At 42.1% G+C, this 23,456-nt stretch overlaps 6 protein-coding genes across 6 annotated transcripts; 3 read left to right on the forward strand and 3 right to left on the reverse strand.

Moving 5' to 3' along the window:
- Positions 1-699: 699 nt before the first annotated feature.
- ATC70_013532 (uncharacterized protein) lies at positions 700-6,316 on the reverse strand (the record flags this gene model as incomplete). Its single annotated transcript, XM_064832696.1, has 7 exons — positions 700-3,651; positions 3,707-3,862; positions 3,920-5,206; positions 5,276-5,805; positions 5,874-5,971; positions 6,037-6,240; positions 6,297-6,316. The coding sequence occupies 7 exons, from the start codon at positions 6,314-6,316 to the stop codon at positions 700-702; spliced, it is 5,247 nt and encodes a 1,748-aa protein (XP_064675575.1).
- Positions 6,317-10,128: 3,812 nt separating this feature from the next.
- Positions 10,129-11,627, reverse strand: ATC70_013533 (uncharacterized protein; the record flags this gene model as incomplete). The annotated part of the gene is made up of 3 exons (XM_064832697.1): positions 10,129-10,734; positions 10,793-10,889; positions 10,957-11,627. 3 exons carry the CDS (start codon positions 11,625-11,627, stop codon positions 10,129-10,131), a joined length of 1,374 nt encoding a protein of 457 aa, XP_064675576.1.
- Positions 11,628-12,089: 462 nt separating this feature from the next.
- On the forward strand, positions 12,090-14,299 carry ATC70_013534 (uncharacterized protein; the record flags this gene model as incomplete). The annotated part of the gene is made up of 2 exons (XM_064832698.1): positions 12,090-13,760; positions 13,820-14,299. 2 exons carry the CDS (start codon positions 12,090-12,092, stop codon positions 14,297-14,299), a joined length of 2,151 nt encoding a protein of 716 aa, XP_064675577.1.
- A 493-nt stretch (positions 14,300-14,792) lies between these two features.
- ATC70_013535 (uncharacterized protein) lies at positions 14,793-16,771 on the forward strand (the record flags this gene model as incomplete). The annotated part of the gene is made up of 6 exons (XM_064832699.1): positions 14,793-15,291; positions 15,344-15,390; positions 15,443-16,189; positions 16,246-16,291; positions 16,352-16,517; positions 16,576-16,771. The coding sequence occupies 6 exons, from the start codon at positions 14,793-14,795 to the stop codon at positions 16,769-16,771; spliced, it is 1,701 nt and encodes a 566-aa protein (XP_064675578.1).
- Positions 16,772-17,512: 741 nt separating this feature from the next.
- On the forward strand, positions 17,513-18,731 carry ATC70_013536 (uncharacterized protein; the record flags this gene model as incomplete). Its single annotated transcript, XM_064832700.1, has 3 exons — positions 17,513-17,641; positions 18,048-18,660; positions 18,712-18,731. The coding sequence occupies 3 exons, from the start codon at positions 17,513-17,515 to the stop codon at positions 18,729-18,731; spliced, it is 762 nt and encodes a 253-aa protein (XP_064675579.1).
- A 1,651-nt stretch (positions 18,732-20,382) lies between these two features.
- Positions 20,383-21,537, reverse strand: ATC70_013537 (uncharacterized protein; the record flags this gene model as incomplete). Its single annotated transcript, XM_064832701.1, has 1 exon — positions 20,383-21,537. One exon carries the CDS (start codon positions 21,535-21,537, stop codon positions 20,383-20,385), a length of 1,155 nt encoding a protein of 384 aa, XP_064675580.1.
- Positions 21,538-23,456: the final 1,919 nt, after the last annotated feature.

Here is a 23,456-nt window from a genome sequence, read left to right on the forward strand (position 1 = left end):
ATATTACGCTTTCTTTCATTGCTCTCTTTGTTCAGCGTAGATTTGCTTCAATGGCTATAAGAAACCGTTGACTTTACTGCTTTGTATTACCAAATAAACGAAACATTTGGAGTTATACACACTGAAAAATAGGTCATTTATATATGAAGTTCACCACCAGCTAAACTGTTGTACACTTTACCACATGCTGAAATGCCATTCAAAACGCAAAATTTCTAGTATCTGTGTCATACAATCAAACTTGTTTCCTTGCTTAAGCTTTATCTTTACATAATGTGAATTTCAGGCTTTTGTATATTGTTTTTACTTGTCTAAAAGCACTCATTAATTGCTTTCTCGGACTAGAGCAAATCTCCAGGCTACATTATGATGCAAATTGTATTAGCCTCTGCTAATATTGGACATTCAAGCTGCAAACAGCTGTTAATTACGCTTTGTATTCCATTTCTGGTTGAGGCCAGGTTGTTTACATGAGTTCAATGCGCATTAACATCTATCTGTTTATCTTGTATCTAATTTGAGTTTAAAGGAAAATTTCGTTTTTCAGGCCATATTAGTTTACCTCAGGCTCTAGTTTACTTCAAGACACAGGAGTTTATTTGGTTAGATAGTACATACAGATATATATATATATATATATATATATATATAATTGGGATATAAAAATAATAAGATATACAAAAAGAAGCTACATGTCAACTACTGCTCGTCATTTCTCTCTGCTAGTTCATTTGCCCATTGCATTCTCAAGTCATCAATACTACTCGATGAATAGCGATGATAATTACCCAGCCTCTTTTTAGCTTGAGAGGCATGTGTATGACCCGAAGACAAGCGATCAAAAACATTGTTGGCAGCTGCAGATTTTCTCAATTCAAACGAGTTGTTGGGCGATTCTCTTCGTACATTGGGATAGACGGTAGAGGCCTTACTGGTAGGTCTGGGTGCAGAAGCAGCAGCAGCAGCGTGAAGAGCAAGCACTGAATGAGGGCGCACCGTGCTGTTGGGTTGCTGTTGCTGACTCTGATTGTTGCTACTGAATGTAGGAATCAGAGCAGTGTCATGATAAGAGTAATCTTTGTTGGCTATTTGATCGATTTCAGGATTTGTCAATTCGCGAAGCAAAGAGCGTCTACGCATAGGATGAGGTCCTGCGTTTGGCGTGGGGGATGGTGGTTGTTGGAACGAGAAGGCTCTTCTACGATTGAGTATCGTAGTAGGTGGTTGAGGAGGTTGTTGTTGTTGTTGAAGTGGCTGTGGTTCATTAGGTGCTACAGAACCAGAGAGTCTACTTGCACCACTACAGCCAGAGGAAGCACGAATCATTTGCTGGCTGTAGCCATGATTAGAGGAGTAGATAGAGCACCACGAGCCATTATCCGATTGCAGCGAAGAGCGTCTTGGAATACTGGGTGGTAGACTTCGGTTGCGCATAGAGGAGTTGGTAGATGACTCACGCTCATGTTGATATCTGGTAAATTCGGCAGGCTTCATGAGAGGAGAAGAAGGTGGACGCACATCTTTGGGTGTTTGAAGGAACTGCAGCAAGAATTGCTCTGGAGAGGACATGGAATCTCGGCGACGACTGACTAGAGGAGATGTGGACGGTTTCATGGGCGCTTGTACTGTGGATTTGCCAGTCTTGGGTCCGCTTCCAGCTAGACCACCATTAGCACTATTTGCATTGGTGACAGGATGTGGACGCAGATAGGGGCTCAATTCATTTTCTGCCATAATCACCGGTGCCGTTGCTTCTGCCATGGCGACACCATATTCATAAGTAGGCACTTTTCCATTGAGACCGTCCGTGTAAATCTTTTCAAACATGGTTTCCACATGCTGGTACTGATCTTCGTTGTGCAAATCAATAGCAGAATCAGCGTCACTGGAGTCTTCGTTGGTAGGAGATGATCGACAACTCATCTTGGAGCTAGAGTACTCTCTTGACATAGACGTACGACGTGATCCACCACCACCAGTGGAATAAACACTGCTGTTGCTACCACCCTGTTGCTGTTGCATGGACAAACGCTTCAATTTCTTTTCATTCTCAATGGTGGTGTCAATAGCAGCCTTCTTCATCACAATCAGTGTGCGTCTCAAATCTTGTGTGGACTTTTCCAGTTGCTGAATTGACATCTTGTTGTTGTGCTCTTCCATGCGCAGCAGGACCATATCATCAATGATGTTTTCCATGATGTATCTTGCCTCATCATCAGCCAAAGATCTGAATATCTTGGATATCATTTCCAGTGATTGCTCGGGACCAGCACTGGCAGGGAGACTGTAGCGCTCTTCCAAGGCGTCCATGTCATGCCAATTGTCTTCCTCCTCCTCTTCCTCTTGCACTTGTGCTTCAACAAAGGTTACTCGCTTCTGCTTTTGTGACATGTCAATGACCTCCTCGTCGTTCTCGTCTTCTTGCATGATTTCAGCAGCAGCATCGTTGTGGATGGCATGAATGCGAGCATTGATATAGGAGATTTCAGCCTCTACTGTCTCGATGTTTTCATCAATGACTTGTCTAAACGCGTTATCAATGGAAGATAGATCCTTGGTATCTTGATCCAGCATTAGCAATTCGCGTTCAGAGAGGTATTCAATCTTTCTTTGGGAGAGGTCGCTGCGCTTGGCCAGGAGTTGCTTCATTTCTTCCACTGCTTGCTTGCCTTGAATGAGCTGATACAAGGCGTTGTCCAAGAGCGTCTTCTTTTTAGCAGCTCTGACTTCAGCTGGCACGCTCTGTTGTTGCAGACGACAACGGGTGTTTCTGTTATTGCTGTTATTGCGTCTGTTGCGAGACATGCGACCCACACGAGAAGACTGAACCAAAGCAGAGCCAATATCTAGCAGAGAGCCACAGCTAGCCAGCAGTTTTTCATCCAGCACACCGCCTTCGCGAACAGCCTTTTTGAGGATTTTGACCAAGGACTTGAGCTTTTCAGCAGTGACCACAGACTCGTCTGTCTTTTTGCCAATGACCAGTTGCATTTGCTTAACTTCGCGCTCCAGTCTCTTCTTGACTTCATTGTCCTTCATTTGTTTACGGCGTAGTTGTTGAATCTCACGTTCATGGTTGTGCAGCTTTTCCTTGACACGTTCAGCTTCATCCTTCATGCGCTTGATCATGCGACGTTTCTCCACCTTGAGACTCTCTACATTGACACGCAAGGCACGCAGCATGCTTTCATTTTGGTTGCGGGAGCTCTGCATGGTGCTTGATGTCTGGCTATACTTACGACGTAGCTCAGATAATTGGCTCATAAGGGTCTTCATCTTGGCTTCGTAGGCATGGCGAATACTGTTCATGCTGTAAGCAGCGGCAGTTGTTGAAGGCAATGCTGCAGTAGAAGGCTCCTTCTTTTGCTGCTGCTGCTGTTGTTGTTCTTGCTGTTGACGCAGCATCAAGATTTCATCTCGCAGCGAGTACAGCTTCTTTTCGAACTTCTTGCGCATTTGGCTGTATTCCACTTCTGTCTTTTCCAGTTGAAGCACCAGATCCTCATTGACTTGAATGTCGGATTGGATTTGATTCAGCATGCGGTGCAATTGAGGGTTGTTTTCATAGAACTCGGCAAGGTCATTGTCCTCCGTCATCGTTGTGTCAGTGGAGGCCATTCTGTAACGAGGCATCTTTGAAGGGGTTTCATCCTGTAAGTGCAAGATTAGTGTCATCTTGCTGTCATAATTCGACATGAGAACTCACCTTTTGTAAAGGAGACGCCGCTTTGATCTCTTCCTCCAGTTCGCCAAACAAGCTCTGGATATCATCTGATTGTAGCTTGATGAACAACTCATCATCATTCAAGAGATCACAGTCGTATTCAACCTGATCTTCTGCTTCAGGCTCAGATTCCTTGATCTGAAATACATGAAAACGAATTAGTAACCAATCAAGCAATTTTCAAGTTGTACACACCTTGAACTCATCCAGCACTTTCAAGGCTTTATCGATCTGCGCTCTGGCATTGGAGATGGAGTTTTTAGCATCTAGTCTTAACCCAGAGGATTCGGATGTTTGAATAGAGCCCATGGTTGCCTTGAGCCATTCTTGAATGTCTTGCTCATCGTCATCGTTGCTGTTCAAGTTGCTGCTTTGTTTGTCCTCAGCTGTTAAAGCTGCAGACAACTTGGTCGTCATATTGGCTCCAGCAACAGTAGGCATGTTGGGCACTTTGGAGCGCCTTGTTGATCTGAATGTCACATTTCTAGACGTAGTTGTGCTGCTGCCATTGTGTGTGCGTCTCTTTTTACCAGTACCACGACGCCTGTTGTTGTTGTTGTTGTTGTTGTTGTTAGTCGTGATTGAAGGATATTGCTGCTGATGCGTTCTGAAGGAGGTTTGTGGGGTGACATTGGCGCTTGGTGGGATAGCCATAGCGTGCATCAGAGGTGCACGAATTGATTCTGAAAAGGCAAGTCTTTCTTGCGTGTCGGTAAGTTCATTTCTCAAGTCTTGAATTGCCTTTTGGTATTGCGCAATGATGGGTAGCGAGCTAAGGGGTGTGTCCTGGTCTGTCAATGAGGCAGATGAGCTTCGACGTTGCTGCAGCTGCTCCATCAAGTTGGGCCAGTCTTCCGAGTTCATGTGTTGAGCCAATTCTCGCTCCATTTGTAGCGAGTCTCTTTCAGTAGTGATTCTGCAGATGTCATCCGACATTTGTCTGACACGCGCCTTTAGTCGGTCAATTTCTTCCTTGAGCACCTTGGCAGCCGCCGTAGGAGAACCATTGAGCATGTTGTTGATCATCATATCAGATGAGCTGTAGGTGGCTGTTGATTTCGTAGCACCATTGCCACCACCTCCTGCATGGCTCGAGCTGGCACCACGTAGAGCATTCAACTCTAATTTTAGTCTTGCTACTTGGGATCGAAGTTGGTTGACTTCAACGGACGAACCAGCAAATTCTTGGTTGATGGTTACTTTATTTTTAATATTTCGTGCTCGATTGGCGTACTTTAAGGTGCTTAGTGTTTCCAGAAAGTTGGAATCGGATGGAGAGACACAGGCCATCATCAGCGTCTGCGAGTTACCGCCTAGTGAATCTTGCAATAGTCGAGTCAGCTTCGAGTCTCTGTATGGAATATGGACGGATTTTCTGGATTCGTCACCCAATGCACTAATGACATTGCCCAGTGCCAGCAGGCCCGAGTTGATGGAGATGCCTTCACGAGCGCGATTGCCTTCTGCCTTGGTGCGTTTCAACTACAAGAAAGAATTTCAGGGGTAATTTATTTATATTGATAAACTGCAGTTCATTTGTTTGCTGCTTACTCTTTCAGAACCGGCTAGATCCACAAAATGAAATTTACTGACAATGGTATTATCCGCTTGATTTTGTTTCTGCTGGTCTTGGCAACTGTCACCTTCTTCATCAGCAGCGGCAGGCACCTTCTGCTTTAGAATGACGGAAAAGATGGCGTGTGATCTAGAAGAAACGGAATTCATATCTGTAGATCCGGTTGTGCGACATAGGGACCCCTTGGTGAGATATCTCAAGAGCTCATCTGGTGTTGAGCAGAGTTCTTCGCGAACACCACTCCAATAAATTTGGCCGTGTACATCTTCGCGAATCTGGACTTCACAAGGTGGTGGAGCAAAATGGCTTACAGAATTGGATCTCTTTCTGGTGTTGTTGTTATTGTTGGTGTGTGATTGCTGTGAATAGGCGTTGAGGAGATCAACAAAATCTTCATTGTAGAGTTCTAGAAACGACACAAAGACTTGAAATTCCTGCAGTTTTTGCGCTTGTTTCTTGTCGTGTAGTCTGTTGAACAAATCGTAAATGAATCTAGGCACAACGCCTATACAAAAAGAGAGAAAGAAAGATCAGCATGGCTATAAGCGGAGGGGCGCTATTATAAATAATTACCTTGCTGATCTGAATCTGTGTGCTCATCCAGGGCAGTACCCATACTGAATGTCTTTCCAGATCCAGTTTGTCCATAAGCTAGAATAGTTGCGTTGAAACTGATGATGATGGGATAAGTGTTAGAGACTATATTTATCAGAAAGAGAAAAAGGAATTTGTTTACCCATCAACAAATTTCTCTGCTAGGGGTACGACACTTGTCTCATATATTGATTGTTGTATTGAATTTGTATCAAACACATAATCATACGTAAACGAGTGGTCTTTGCCGATTAAGATTTGTGGTTGATTTGGTATAAATGATATGCATTCTGTACAGTTGGAGAGTTGTTCTTTTTGTGTTAAAGGTCGTACACGTAATGCGACTCTGTTGGGTTGGGGTGGTTAAATGTGAGAAAAGATGCTCGATGCGTGTGCTCTTACCTAACAGCAGTGGAAGTCATTTTTGTGTGTTTTATGTGTGTGTGGTGTTTTTTTAAGGTACAAATAAATTAGTATATAATACAAGAAAAACGGGAGAGAGAGAGAGAGAGAGATGAAAAGTAGACAACAAGAGAAAAAGAGAGAGAAATGCCGTGTATCAAAAAGTCATTTATTTATACCATGAATACTATACTAATGTGAAATTTTAAACTTAAAACGTTTCAAATGGCCAAAAGGCCAAAGTAACCTGAAAAAGAGGCAGTGGCATTTATCAGTGAGTGGGCTGACGTTCACTTGCATAGCACACTGACTATCGCCTCTTCAATACAGCCATCCTCCTGTCCTCTTCTTCCTGCTGTCTGTCACTGTAACGTTCAAGGTACCTATCACAGAGAGACCAAGTTCACATGATACAATGGACAAGGGAGATTTCATACAGTATAAACATTATCTCTCTCTTTACCCACAGACAGAAATGCACACTGGACCACCTTGCTTTACTAAATTAAGTTTGCTTGTCCTACATGTTGGCTCTTTGGAATGCCTAAAAATTGCCTAACGTCCGGATCCTTCATCCGGTGGTAGCAGCTAATCAAACAATGTGGTAATGTATACATCCAGCCATATCAGATTGTAAAATAAGATCTGGGGAGCCGGCTTTGTGCTGTTGAGCCGAACAGGGATGCTTAAATCTCCTCGCTCTCAACTTGATGAGATGTGCTACACTGTACACAACAGATCTCTTGCTAATCCAGCATTACACTTACCTTGGTATGACAAGAAATCTATTTGTCACCTTACTACATTTCAAGTTAGACTAGTCAAGAAGGGAGCCACACCCGGGCGAGATTTTGTTCATCGTGTTTATAATGTCTGTTTTGCACCCATCTGTGGCATATCGTCAAGCCGATAGATCCTGACTGGAAGCAGCGAAATGAGTTTTATCCTAGCTGCATGTCCATCTTTATAGTGGCATACACCCTGTGAATATCATATTCATGACATGAAAGCTCGCGCTTTGGCTGACAAAAAGCCAGGCCTTGATAACAAGATATAACGTGATGCTTTGAACAAACAAATAACAATATGACAAGGCATTTCCAATAAAGGTGGTTCCTTGAAATGACTAAGTGATCGCACCTCAAACAATATCTTACTACCTTGCTCTCTTGACAATATAAACAAACTTGTGCTCAGGGCAAAACCTTATGCTAAAAATACATCTATTTTTGCAAGGTTGAGTGAGAGAACAGGAGAAGGAGATGATAGATGTTACCCCCAGCTGCATATTATTGGCTTGCTTGCTTGTGGTACATAATATGTGTGTATGCGTACAATACCAAGTAGCCCATCTTCAAGTCGTTCACAGTGTATATGAGGCCAAACGATGCTGTAGATAGCAAGCAAGGGTTTTCACTGAGATATTGGCAGATAAGTCTATAACAGAACAATAGCAACTTGACAATGAAGAAGACAATTCGCAGTCCTTTCAACAAAAGTGCTATAGCCCAGTGGCAATAGTCTCTTTTAAACGAAACAGCAGAACGCATACTGTCTACATGCCATGTTAAAATGCTGCAAATCAGGATTAGGAAGTTGCCATAACTTATATTTTGGTGATGATCCAAGTTGGCTGGAGTTGTCAAATATAAAAACGCCCAACAAAAGTAAAGAAAGTATTCAGACTAAAAGATAGTTCTTTCAAATATATAGTCCCCATTTAATCAGCATACCAATCACCATTGCCATCATCATTGTCATCATCAAAAAGGCATTTGGTGGGTAAGCCAGAAGCAGCAGCGCTGGTAAAATTAATTTAAACACAGACAATGTTTTCTGTTGAAGATTGGACGAAATATGCTTCCTTTCGACTTCTTTAATTGAATCTGTGAGATTCGACTATATTAATTGTGCTAATCAGCTCGTACTTCCTAATACATTCTTGGAATATTCTTCAAGGCGCTTCTAAAGGTACCAGGTAAAATAGAAGTTTTGACTAAACATATTGAGCAATTCTAGAAAATATGAAATGAGGTTTTTGGCGAAAATATTGAAATTTTGCATATGAGGACCTCAAAAAAGTGGCTTCAGTGGTTGCTTTGGACCGAGAGAAACATTTTGATTAGATATATGTCAGTAAAAGTCTTCATTTTCAAGGCGAAAAACACGATCGTTTGATTTTCGTAAAAAAACCATGAGGGGTACCTCATGCTTTTTGGTCGATTTTTGGCCATGTTTTTTGGGTCCTCAAAAAGTTGAACAAAGGTGTCAGGAAGTTACTACTACTCGGGTATAATTGTTTGGCATCATTCCGGTGACTCAAAAAGTTCTACATTTCAAGATATTAAGGCTTTAAAGCTGTCAAATCTAGCTGTGTTTCATGCATTTGGCTTGCTTACGTCTAATTTCTCAATAATTGTGGGTACATTGTCTCGTCATTTGTATGTTTTTAGCAGAGGTAACGGAGCTTTCTTCTCCTTCAGCAACTGCTTCAGACAAGTGTCTTCCTAAATCAGTCATTGAAAGGGCGCCCAAAGCTGACCTCAGCAATACCAACCATAGCAAAAACGGACGCAGCTCCTTGACGCACAGCCATTTCACTTGATATCCCTTACTAATACACCGCTCGATGAAACTTTGCTTCGCTTCTTTTTTCAGGACGTTGTTGATGGGATGAGCCGTGTTTCGGGTGTCCAGGTCATTGATGTGATAAAACAGGAGGTTACACAGTGATTAGAGACATGGCAAAGTTAGGTGGCCATATTGACATCTCTCCTGACTTGGAATCGTTTATGTATTCAGGCACCATGTTCAGTATATTCTATTTTACCAAGATTAAGATGGATTCTATATAAGCAGAAGAACATATCGTGTATTTTATTCAACTAATTTCTCTAGACAATCGTGCAGATGGAGTGGCATTAGGGACAAAAGATAGAGTATCGTCTGGAATAGGCTGCACTACAGTAAAAGGCGGACTAGTGGTTGAAGATGTGGAGGTGCCGATTTGAACGTCATTGCCAGTATCAATAGTATACTTGGAGCTTGCACTAGGAGTAGGGACAACAGCAGGAAGCAGCTGTTTTTTTTTTTTGGTTACCTACACTATCCACGAAACTTCTTCTCTGAATACAGATAGGCGCAATAAAGTCTTCTCCAATGCAATCAATATCAATGCCGCCTCCGGGAATGCTAGCACCAGTGTATAATGGCAAGCAATTTGGATCCGTAGTCGGTGTCATCCCAACTCCTAAATGTATTGATGAATGACAAACAACACAAAACGAGATGCATCAGAAACTTACTTTATCCTGGCATTGCGCCATGGGACCTCTACAGCTGAAGAGTAGAGGTGTAGCGTCTACAAAATTCTGATTTGAGATGGGAGCCAGATCACCATTATACAAATTACACAGAGCTGGTGCATTCGCTTTGAATGTTTCATTATAAGGGATAAAAAGTGGCGAATTTCGCTGACATACGATGGACTCGTTCACATTTTGCTGGGCACTGTATTCCTCCGTCTCCTCCAATTGCTCTGTTTCGTTACTATCATCTACAGCTTGGTCGTTGAAATGTGCTGGAGCAGCAAAGGATTCAGCTACACATAGAAACGAGATGAACAGCAGGCTTTTATTGATCAAGATGGATGGAATCGAGATTGAAAAAAATAAGACTCATTTGTAAGCTCGATATTTATACAATCAGCTCAAGAATGTGTCTGGACAATGTGTGTGTGTGTGTGGGCATGCTATGTATATTTCAATGATTATGTTGTGTTTATTTGTGTGAATGAAATGCAACAAAGGTCGATTTTAAATTGAAAGATGCTTTACAACTTGTATTGGGCAGGCTCGATGGTTTCGTGCTTGTATTGCTTCTTTCCGGATCCATAGTCACCAGCGCCTTCGCCATTGCCAAACAGCTTGTATTTATAGATCACCAAGCCTTCCAAACCAACAGGACCACGAGCATGTGTCTTGTTTGTACTGACACCGACTTCTGCGCCAAAACCGTAACGGAAACCATCTGCAAATCGAGTACTGGCGTTCCAGTAACATCCAGCAGCATCCACACGGGTCATGAAATAATCAGCCGTTTCCTTGTTTTCAGTAACGATACAATCGGTGTGCTTGGAGCCGTGTTCATTGATATGAACCACAGCGGCATCCACATCAGCCACTGACTTGACGGCAATGATCAGATCCAAAAATTCAGTAAAGAAATCTTCTTCCGTCGCCTTCTCCAGCTTGGATTGCTTGTATTCTTCGGGAATGTTGGATGATTGCATCAAGAAATCCAAAACATCGGATTCACACTTGAGTGTCACGCCAGCTTCCAAAAGACCCAATGCCACCTTTGTAAATTCGTTGTTGTGTAATAAAGATTGGTTGACGAGCAAGGTTTCAGCAGCATTGCAAGCGGCAGTGTAATTCGTCTAGATATTACCAGAGCAATGAGCCTCTTTGTCCTGTGCATTTTATAATGCGTCCTACCTTGGAATCCACAGCAATCTTGACAGCCTTTTGGATGTCGGCCTCCTTGTCGAGGTACACTGAGCAAATACCATCGGCATGACCGAGAACAGGGATTCTACGATAGGCAACATGTCACTATCGACTCTTTTTTCTTTCCATCACCCGCCCAGGCCAATGCTTACCTTGTGTTGTTTTGAATATACTTGACCAGGCTGTTGCTGCCTCTAGGAACAACCAAATCAATATAGCGATCCAGATCCAACAAGGCACTGATATCTTCACGGGTTTCGACAATCTGCACAGCTTCCTTGGGAATGCCATTGTCAGCAGGCAAACTAGCCAATGCATCTTGAATGACACGAGCCAATGCAGCGTTTGTGTGGGTTGCTTCTTTGCCGCCCTTCAAAATGACAGCATTACCAGACTTGAGAGCCAAGCATGAAATGTTGACGACGACTTCAGGGCGAGCTTCAAAGATGGTCAGCAAGACACCGACAGGAACAGTTAAGCGATACAACTCCAACCCATCGTCTAATTTAGTAGCCATTGTCACCTTCTTTGTGGGATCAGGCAATTGAGTAATGTCGCTGACACCAGACAAGATGGTATCGAATTTATCGCCTTGACAAACATCCAGACGCTTAAAGAGAGAGCCCGAGAGTTTGCCTTGCTTGACCAAGTCTTCGGCAATCTTCTTGTCTTGCTCATTTGCTTTAAAGATCTCCTCTCGACGCTCGCTCAACACCTGCTTGATCTTTAAGAGAGCCTCGTTCTTTTGCTCGTTAGTAACCGATTGAAGGCTAACGGAAGCAAGACGAGCAGCACGGGCAGTTTCTACAACAGGAGATGACATGATGGAATGGTATAAATTGAAAAAGAAGAAGAAGAAGAAAAAAGAGGACCAGTGGAACTTTATGAGTAATAGTTATACGTATGTGAAATTTTTGATATCAGTGATATGCTGAGATCTAATCAATGGATCCACATCAAATCCGTGCTTTATCAACACCATCGTCTATTATGCTTCATGCCTCTAAAAAGAAGGGGACAAGGCATTGGGTCCCTTATTTTCTGGTCTTTTTAAGATTTGGAAACTGATGTCATTGTACACATACACACACATTTTGCCTTACAAGAACAAGAAGGTCATTTGGGACACAACACTAACTATATTTACAAACATGTAATTATACTGTTCATCCAGGTATTGAGGATAGTAAAAATAGGGTCGAATGAAAGGCGTATTGAACCTGTGCAGACAGGTCCAGTGACAACATTTGAGTGGCCATATAAACGGGCAAAATCCAATGCGAAAATGACTTCTCCCTCATCAAACATGATACTCCAGATGTCTCCTCTCTTTTCGCCATTGTTCGTACTATTGCTGCTAGTGTTTGCATTCCGATTTGCACATGCTGATAGTGCTGATCTAGATGTTGGTGTTGATATTAGCTCTGGTGACACAGCAAGTGTTGCTATCAGGAAGTTCTACTTTAATATCACCTTGGCCCAACTCAATCCAGATTGCAATGCATCATTCATCAGTCCTGTGATCAATGGTCAGTTCCCGGCTCCAGCTATCCATGTGGTGAAGAATGATATTATTCAGCTGCACATCTACAATGATCCCTCGCACAACTTTAGCTCCAGTATCCACATTCATGGTATCAGGCAGTATAGCTCCAATCGCTTTGATGGTGTGGCTGGTATTACTCAGATGGCCATTGCTCCCGGAGAGACCTTTGTCCAGGCATTTCAGGTGCTGAATCAAACGGGCACATTCTACTACCATGCTCACGTAGGCGTACAAGACGACACTCTTCAGGGCCCATTTATTGTACATGAAACCCAGGAACATTTAGAGAACCACGCCAAGAATGAAATTATCTTGCACTGGACTGAATGGTGGCATCAATCCTTCCATGACCGATTTGACTACTACATGGGTCCTCAATTCATCGGTGATGGTGGTCCAGACAGCGTGCTGCTCAATGGTCGTTCCATCTATGCCAACACTTCCATCAATGCTGCAGGTGCCACTTCTTTGGATTGCAAAGGCTTTACTTACTTTGATGTAGAACCCAACAAGACGTATTTGGTGCGTGTTATTGGTGCTCTTACTTTCCGTACACTGGGTATTGCTGTGCAGGGCCATGACATGACGCTGGTGGAAATTGACGCGGAACCCGTGCAGCCTCACAACGTCTCCTACCTTGAGATATCTCCAGGTCAACGTATGGCTTTCACTCTTACAACAGGAAACCATGCTGCTGGATCCATCTTCCCCATCGTATCTAATTATAGATATAGAGGGCAAGGTCTAGGATACACACCTAATGGCTATGGCTTTCTTCGCTATGTCGATCCTGCTGCTGCTGCCAACAAACAAGAATCTATCTCGTTTTTAACCACTCCCCTCGTCAAGGACTTGCCAAACAACATCTTTCCCCTTGTTGATACGCCTGGCTGGATCACGAGTGAGCTCAAGTCTGGAGCAAGCTATCCCACCGACTTTATATTGTCTGAACCTGCTACTCGCACCATTAAGCTTACCTTGAAGGAAGTTGTGATGCCTGACAACACAACGCGTTTCATCACGAATGGTAGAGCCTTTGTTGCCGAGCCTTGGGGTAACTCTAGCATGTCCTTGATTGACCGCGTGCTGGCTGAACCTGCCTTGGGTGCTATGGATGCCAATGACGGCTTTTCGTTTGCTCACCAAACCTATCCCTTAGAGTTGGGTGAGATTGTTGATCTGGTGTTCCAAAACGTACAGCTTCCTGCGGGTATTTGTGTTCTTCATCCTTGGCACACGCATGGACATTCTCATTATCTGTTGGCTGAAGGTCCTGGCGATTACGTCCATGAAACAGATAAAGATATTCGCACCTACCCGAATCCTATCTATCGTGATGTGAGCATCACCTACCCTCGTAGCGTCAATGGTACTGCGAATTGTGGTTGGACCAAAGTGAGATTGTTTACGGTATATAAGCCTTATGTTGGTTCAAAACCCAATCACTAATTCAATCATGGTATACATAGGATAACCCTGGTGTCTGGCCTGTTCATTGTCATATCACTGCTCACATGCTGCAGGGCAAAATGGTTGTTCTAGAAGTCGCCCCAAACAAGCTGGATGGCTACTATGTTCCCGGTGGCTATCTATCTCCCAAGCGAGATGATTCATCGGATAAAAACGTCACTGTTAAACCTATGGATCAATTGGACGATGCTCCTCAAAATCAAGATGATGAGGGCCAAGACCATGGCGACGATGATGTTCAAATGGAAGAAGGCAAGGATGATTCCGATAAAGAAGGCAATGGTGAATATCAAGATGGTAGAGGTGGTGTTGGTTCTCAACAGCAAGTGGATTATGAATCGAAACAGAAAGGTGATGACCAGTACGGTGAAGACAGCTATGAAAATCAAGATGAAGCTGGTAATGGCGCTTTGGAGGCTCAGAATAAAGAAGATACCTACGATCAGGAGATGGCGAATGAGGGTGTTAAAGGTGGCTAATGTCAATATCAACTAGTGGCTTTATCGTTATAGCGGTCTGACGTATTTAGCCTGTATTAATAAAATTGTCATCAAATAGCGTCATGCTCATATCTATTTGAACTGCAAATTTTGCCATTTCTTCAGGGTCTTTTTTAGTAGCAGCAACCAAACTGTAGACTTGACCTGATTTACATGTATCCACCCACTCAAATTTCGCAAGAGATCCTATGAGCTCTTTAATGCTATCATGCCAACGCTTGGAGAGAAACAATGCAGTAAATCTAGATCATACCTTATAAGGCATGTGCATAGTAGAGCCTCTGTTCGAAACCCATTTAAGGACAAGTTGGTGGCATGCTTCATGACGTTCCATTGGCCGAGAGTATAAATATCATTTGCCCCACATTTTAGATGTTTTGTTTGTAATCTGCACAGTTTTCTTTCTTCTTCTTTTTCCTATTTACCCATACATTGAACCTCTTTCTCTCCTTCATTCAGCTTCATTTGTCCAATGTCGATGATGGTAACTGAAGTAAACAGCACATCTGGTGGGGGTACTGGGACTTCCCCTACCAATAACAACAGTATATATCCACAACAGCAGCCTATTTTCCCAGAATCCACACAATTTTATCTATCAGAAACGCCTTCGGAAAGAGACGATCGCATTCGAGAACTATTCAACACATTGGATAGAGAAAATCGAGGGCTGCTCGACAGTAAAGCGATACAAAGAGGATTCACTGCCATGACGCATCTACCTGCTCGCACCAAATATGCAAACGAACTATTGTCTCGCTGTGACACTTCCCACGATGGGCTTGTCGATTTCGAAGAATTCAAAACCTATGTGAACGACAAGGAAAAAGAGTTGTGGCAGCTATTCAAGAAGCTGGATAGAAGCGGCGAGGGGCAGTTGGATCCTACTGATTTGCAGATGGCTCTACGAAGGGCGGGCATGGAAATATGTGAAGAGAATGTGGTTGAATTCATGCAACTCATGGACGCAGGTGAGTGAGTCTGTGCTTGGCACTGCTGTGGATAGTACTAACAGACTAAAAGATGGCAACGGTTTGATTGATTTCAATGAATTCAAGAACTTCCTGTTGGTAAGTAATGCATCATACACAGATGACATGTGTGTTGATCTAGCAATTTTAGTTACTGCCTCAGACCAACATGAGCGAAATGTACCGTTACTACGAGTCATCCACACAGTTGACTCAAGACGGCGAGGTGGTCATTCCAACAACAGACGAGACAGCAAGAAACGCAATGGGCTATCTACTTGCTGGTGGTATAGCGGGCGCTGTATCTCGCACTTGCACAGCACCCTTTGATCGTCTCAAAGTCTACTTGATTACACACAGCAGCACGCCTCAAAATCCACTGACTTTAGCCAGTGCAATTCGATCTATATACAACCATGGCGGCTGGAAGAGCTTCTTTGTGGGTAACGGTCTCAATGTCATGAAGATCATACCAGAGTCAGCCATCAAGTTCTATTCCTACGAATCATGCAAGCAACTCATCGCCAATATCCTTCATTGCGAAGACAAAGAATCGATACCAACCAGTGCTCGATTTGCCGCTGGTGGTATGGCTGGTATTTGTGCTCAATTCTCTATATATCCTGTCGAAACCCTCAAGACGAGAATCATGACGCATCAGTCATGTGGCGGAAGCACAACAACAACAACAACAACAACAACAACCTCGAACATAATGCTATCGAGAAATACTGGAAGCTTGGCGAAAGCTGCCTATTCGTCTTTGGCTGCTACTTCATCGCCATCCTCATCATCAGCGTCTGGAAATAGATACGCAACAGCGAAAACTTCCATCATTACAAAAACTGCGAAATCAATGTATGCCAAAGGTGGCATCAAAGCATTTTGGCCAGGCTTGGTAAGTCCCTGGATTTGTTTTGTGGTTGGCATATTAACATGTGTATTATCCTATAGACGCTCGGCCTGATTGGTGTGTTTCCGTATCAAGCCATGGATCTCGGTAAGTACAATAACGGATACAAAATGTAGACGGCATTTGACTCAAATTGAACAACAACAGGCATTTACGAGACATTGAAACTATCCTATTTACAGTACAGTCAAGGTGAATACAATCAGGACGGATCTCAAAAGCAACCAAATGTGTTTGTATTATGGGCATGTGGTATGATCAGTGGTACTATTGGTGCCACTAGTGTGTATCCTCTCAATGTGATCCGAACAAGGTTAGTTTTCTTTTTTCAATGGGGCAAGTACTGTTGTGTACTGACAAAGTATATTCAGGTTACAGGCACAAGGCACAAAGGGGCATCCTCGAGTCTATAAATCACCTTGGGATGCAGTTCAGATTACGTTCTTAGAAGGAGGAGTGAAAGGATTTTACAAAGGGTTAGGGCCTACATTACTGAAAGTAGTGCCAGCTGTCAGCCTTAGCTACGTTACATACGAATGGAGTAAACGAGAGTTGGGATTATTATAGTACATCTGCACGCTGCTTGCCCTTCTTTTTTCTGTATTTTACTCATTTATTCATTTCTATACATCCAATAAATATATATCTGCTTCCATGTTCTATGCCAGAGATTGCTCATGTCAAGCTGGAGAGGGTGTAAAATAAGCATGTGATATGCCTCTAATTCCACAGAGACAAGCACAGCATTTGGAAACTAACCAACAGCTCTTTCACTCAAATATGCAATCTGAACATGTCAATTGATTTATCATGTACAGTATAGTGTATTGATCAAGAAAAATTACATCAAAGTCGCATAATTATTAATCAACGCCGTTTTGCTATTCATACATGTTTACCAGGAAGGCCGTTTATATGTACTCAAAATAAAAGCTTTAGTAGTTTAACAGTAAAAACTATGGATGATCAGTAAAATGTTTTTATTATCAGTACAAATGCTATAAAGTCGATACAGAAAAAAGTGCGCCTTTTGATATTTAATGGTTTGGTCAGATTTTATTTACATCTTTTGAAATTGAGTCAAGACATTGTTTGTTGACAGCAACCATCGAATCTATCACAAGAGTATTTACAGAATCCTTTAAGATCGCTAATAAGCACTAGATTGCATGCGTCTCCGATTCTAAATGTAAATGTGTCTTCCTTCAATAGCTTCTCTCTTTTAAGCTTGCTCTTACAAACAGACCAGAATTGCTCAATGGGGTTGAGCTCTGGAGAGTATGGAGGAAGGTAGACGCACCTATAACCATGACTTTCTATGAAAAGCTTAATGTCGTCATTCATGTGGATTGGAGCATTGTCCATGATCAAGTAGTTGTCCTTAAAAATATCAGGATGCTTGTCCATTTCGTCCACGGTGTCGCTCAAACAGTTAAAGTAATGGCCTGTAACAGTGCCTTTACTCTGGGTTTGAGCTGGCCCACTTGATCCGGTTGTTTTTTCTTTTCTTAGAAGAGGGTATCACTTGTGGCCGTCTTACTTCAGTGTTAACAACACCAAAAGCAGAAGTTGCACCCAAGATTGTTGTTGTTGTTTTGCCCTAGTCTTTGGCACTTTGACAACGGCGCGAGTTCCCACCTTTGACCATGCAACAGATCGCTTCATATTGATATGAAATGCTGCTTCGTCGATGAACACGCAATTGCTCATGTAGTCTATATCGGTGTTCATCCATTTCTCTACCCACTCCTTTCGTGCTTTGATCTTTTCTTGCGATATAGGTTTGCGGCTCTTGCTGGTCGTTTGCTACCCATCTCTGTACGGTGCGCGGGTTGACTTGTAGTTTCAGGGCAGCTTGTTTTGCACTCATGCCTCTTTCAATACCAATAGCAACACATCTACCACAAACTCAAACAATACCAGTGCTGACCTATCAACTTTAACCGCAACTATAACCACAACCACAACCACAACCACAACTATAACCACAACCACAACCACAACCACAACCACAACCGCAACCACAACCACAACCACAACCACAACCACAACCACAACCACAACCACAACCACAACCACAACCACAACCACAACCACAACCACAACCACAACCACAACCACAACCACAACCACAACCACAACCGCAACCGCAACCACAACCACAACCGCAACCACAACCACAACCACAACCACAACCACAACCACAACCACAACCACAACCACAACCACAACCACAACCACAACCGCAACCACAACCACAACCGCAACCACAACCACAACCGCAACCATAACCACAACCACAACCACAACCGCAACCACAACCACAACCACAACCACAACCACAACCACAACCGCAACCACAACCACAACCGCAACCACAACCACAACCGCAACCACAACCACAACCACAACCAACAGCGCTAACAACCTCGCAACTATCATAAACCCAAACAATAGTAACTCAGATATGTTGTATCCACAGATAAAATATTAACAAATCAAGATAGATTTCAAAAAGGAAGACTAAAAAGTAACCGGATACGAAAACTTAATGATTTATTAATTGATTCGAGTACATCTTATTTATACTAAATTGTTATCGCTAAATCAATCAATCTATCTCATTGTTTAACCTGAGTCAATACATTGAGTTTTGTATATGCAATACCAATCATTATGAAAGATCCGATCGTCAGTTCGGCTACGATGATACGATTCACAACCTATCATCGTCATTCGCAATCATGGACTTTCATAGCCAACCATATAGTTCACTTGTTGAATCTTGCGTCTCAAGATAGACAGTGAGTAACAATGTAAATCATGATCCGACTATCACTGAGTTATTGAGCTCTCATAGCTTCTACAGACTCAACAAAATACACCAGCCTCTAACACTATTGATGCTTATGCAACTGGATCGACTGTTGATGACTGGCACGACGCTATTGAAAAGGCAAGGTTGAAAATAAGAAATTCAATCAAAAGAAAATCAGAAGAGATGGCTAATTTACAGAAACGATTAAGAGCACTTAAACAATTGTAATCTTTGAATGATAATTACATAGCTCTTATTTCTGATTATGCGTATGGTATAATGCTGGATGATATTAAACATATTTAATAGCTTCTCACAATCAATAAAGACATTTCACTGATCATCCATAATTTTTACTGTTTAATTATACCATGTTCTGCCAAAACATTGTCCTTTGAAAAAAATATATATATATAATACCTGTTGTTAGGATGATAGACCTGTACGAGGAGAACATCCAAATCATGAGGAAAATAACCCTCCATAGTATCACTGCCGACTTCCCGCAAAACTCTTGGGCGCATAATGCAAGGACAAGAGAGAGAGAGAGAGAAACCAACCATAGAGGGGCCAAGGAGTGTATTGTATCAATATCTTACCAACAAATCCTCTGTAATAAAGCAGAGTGAGCTCAACTTGTTGAGAACCGATCAGGTCAAGACAAAAAAGCTAAAGAAAAAAGTTACTGCGACAGCATGCACGCGTTTTTATAGATAGGTTTGATTGTAGTCACTTGATTAAACTGACAGATTGAAGACATCTAAGTTACTTGTAGTAAGCATTGCTTGTAGCTGATAGCATACCCATGGTCAGCTTCTGATACTCTAGAAAAAATGTGTTATTCCTCGATTTGAAGCATTTGTACGCCTTCCACATGTTCAAGAGGAGCTTGGCGCATTGACATTTATACTTTTTTAGGTAAATTGTACCGCTGCAAGACAGAAAACCACAGGCAACGAGGGTCCACAAGACATTGAAATAAGAGAACAGTGTAAACGCTTTCAAGAATAGTTTCAATCTTATATCTGCAATGTTGATTCATCTAAGGTATGGTATAAAACGTTTAGACGATGGTAAACCCTTTTGTCTCTTACCATTTAAATGAGTATTAAATTGTAACATTTTCTGCATTCTGACATTTAGAAGCATTTTTAAGTCTCAAAATAGTTTGCACTATCTGGAACCGTGGCTCCTTGATCTGCGGAGGTTTTGCTATTTTATATAGATTATCAAATCAAAACCACATCCATTGGTAGGATTTTATTAACAAGGCACACTCAGGGGCAACATCTCATGAGGATAATATGACATGTGGGTTGATTTGAATAATAAAAAAAAGGTATTGATAAAGAGATACAAGTTAATATTGGGCATTAGTATGATGGGAGAAGGTGCCAGAGTTGATGATGCCTTCGCTTACCAATTGCTCAAAGGACCAAACACTGGAATTGATGTTGTTCTTCAGGGCCCAGAAGATGCCGCCAGCGCCGGATTCTTTGTAAACAGCGACTTGTGTATCCATCATTTGTCTTAACCAAGTATCGTCACTAGGAACACCAGATCCTAGAGACCATTCACCAAACAGGACGGGAAGATGGAAGCTGGATGCAGATAATTTGGTGTTGCAGATACAGTTGATGATGGAAATCTTGTCATTTTTGGGAGGGAAAGCATAGTAAGGATGGAGATCAATGACAGCATTGGCGGGAGCAGGCAAGAAGTTGTTCCAAGCATCAAGGCCTTGGAAAGCGTCATGGAACATCATGGGCACCTTGAATTCAGACGCATCGATGATGTTGAATGCTTGAGTATAAAAGTATTTTAAAGTGTTCAGCTGATCTCCAGAGACTCTGGGCTCGTTGGCGGCTTCAATAGATGCGATTCTTGCCTTCAGATTACTACTGAGGCCATTCATCCAGTCGACAATCGCTTGCACGGTTTTGATTCCACGTTGAATGTTGTAATCACTGTAGAAATCAATAGGTCCAATGTGGCCGGAGTGTGCTTCACCATTCTGAGACCCAGGAAGACCGTGCAAGTCAATAATGGCATACAAGTTGTAAGTATCACAGTAGCTCAAGATACGTTCAATTTGAGCCTTTTGACCAGTAGATACATAAGGTTCTCCAGCATCGGGTTTAATAAAAGCCCAGTAACCCACAGGGATACGTACGTGGTTGGCATTGACACTAGCCAAGATCTTGAAATCGTTCTCTGTAATCCAGTTGTTCCAATGCTCAGTCAAGGCAGCAGAGGGATTGGATGCTTGTTGAGCAAATGTCCATTCGTCATTGGCATGGGGAGCGTATTTCTTAAAAATACTACCGTCCATCCACTTTTCAAGGATAAGCCAGTTACCCAAGTTGGCACCCCATGCCTTGGTAGTCCAGTAATTGTAAGCAGTGCCAACACGCTTTTGACGATGAGCTGCAATTGGAGATGTCTGTGTGGAAAATGTCATATTAGAGGCACCGATACCAACGCAGCCAGCAATCAGTGATTTGAAGGTTACCATGATGAACTTGTTAGAAATAGGATATGAATATTAGGAAAAAGAGGAGGAGATGGATCAGATCAAGTGCTATTTATATGCTGGAGTTGCAGTATTGATCCTGGAAAAAAAAAGACTAGAGATTAGAATAGACGAAACTAGCATCATACAATGAAAATGTAGCCATTTTTTCAGGTAAAGAGGATAAAATTAAGGGAACACTTTATGCAATGGCTGCTTCAAGCTAGCGGTGGCATGTAGCTATTGACATTCTGTCAGTTCTGGAATTAATGCTCGTGAATGACGAGTCCCTTACAAATAAGGATTTCCCATTAGGCAAATCATGATAGACACAAGCTATTAAATACATTGTACATCCAACGGAAATTGTCATGTGGCAATATTATTCATCAGGGAAGTATCAGGATGCTTATGATTATATTGAATCAAGGGATGTGTGTACCTTATTTTCTTTTAAATGTTGGACAACCTGAATAGGCCCGCCTCTTCCCAGGTTTGGGGAATTTAATTTAATTGTAGCTTTGTCATACACGCACTATCAGGATCATTTCGCTTTGATACATGAGCCGCTATTAGTAATATTGAACAGTATTCATGCTACTAGACACTGTAGTCTTTACTACCGCGCAAAAACTGCACCCTCTTGTATGACATTTCACAAGATCGATCACTTAGTTACCAATATTATATAAACGCAATATACAACGAGACTCCCCACGTACACAACGAAAGGGTTTGTAATGCTAGGAAACTCAATCACGCAATCAAACCACTGAAACAAGTGGAAATTCAGGAAAATAAGCCGTAGTTATTGCCATGTACAAAGCAAGTGAATTGCAATGATTGTTTTCCCTTATGACTAAAGCGCTGCTAAATATTAGAGTAACCCTTATCAACGCTTTATCTCTGCTAATCGTTGACTAGTTTATCTATCATGTTAAGAATATTTGCTAAAATACAACGCTCGACAGACAATAGCAATTGCAATGGATTACGTTTAAATCTGTCAACTAATAATCTACAAATCTGTAATAATGAGTTATGAACGTACAACGGGAAGAGAACCTAGAGATAAAGCACCATAATTATCGAGTAGCACTAACAAGTTGCAGGGTTCGCGCATGTCCTACATTTGCATTAATTGTTGGACTATTCAGGCTCATCACTTTGCTTCTGTCGACTGGCTAGGTTCTTGCAATTGAGAACACAGAGGACAGTCAATTGCAAACACATGTCGCTGGCGAAACGTTATAGCAGCTACCAAAAACGTATAATTTGAAGATTAGCCATGTTTCTGAATACTCAAAATGTAGGTTGCAGCATAGCCAATAACATACTCACTGGAAGAGGTGCATGTTTCAAAAGAATTCAAGGGACCAAACAAGGAGGGAAAATGGCATGTTGAATAGAGCTTCATGTATAACACGATTGAGTTGTCAGTTATAAGTCTACAGTTGCAATTGTCCACGAATCCGTTCACGTTCATCTTGATTGGCGGCTGCAAACTGTATACTAGTTAGTCGTTCTATAATAAAAGACAAATGCCAGCGTTACATTGAGTCTTTAATAGCTGAGAGCAAGTTTACATGAGAACAATGCCGAGGTTATGTCACGTCTTAATGGGGAGGCCTTTGGATACAAAACGATCTAATTATTCAGAAATTGCTCTTTGAGAAACCCCAAACAGAAGTAATAAGAGGCGATCCTCACATAGTGTAGCATTCTGCGATTTGCAATGCCTTTCTAATTAACCACAGAAGCATCTACTGCCTACATGGTAAGCATGATGGCATTGGTTTTACCAGTAGCAGCACCATCAAAAATTAATTAAATCTTCGCTCAACATTCTGCTTTGATTTGTTCCTTTCTGAACTTTTGGACTTAATTCAATCTATTTTCCTAGATTCGACTATGTAAAAGGT

Source organism: Mucor velutinosus (genome assembly GCF_035048745.1).
Source record: "Mucor velutinosus strain NIH1002 chromosome Unknown tig00001577, whole genome shotgun sequence".
Lineage (NCBI taxonomy): Eukaryota > Fungi > Mucoromycota > Mucoromycetes > Mucorales > Mucoraceae > Mucor > Mucor velutinosus.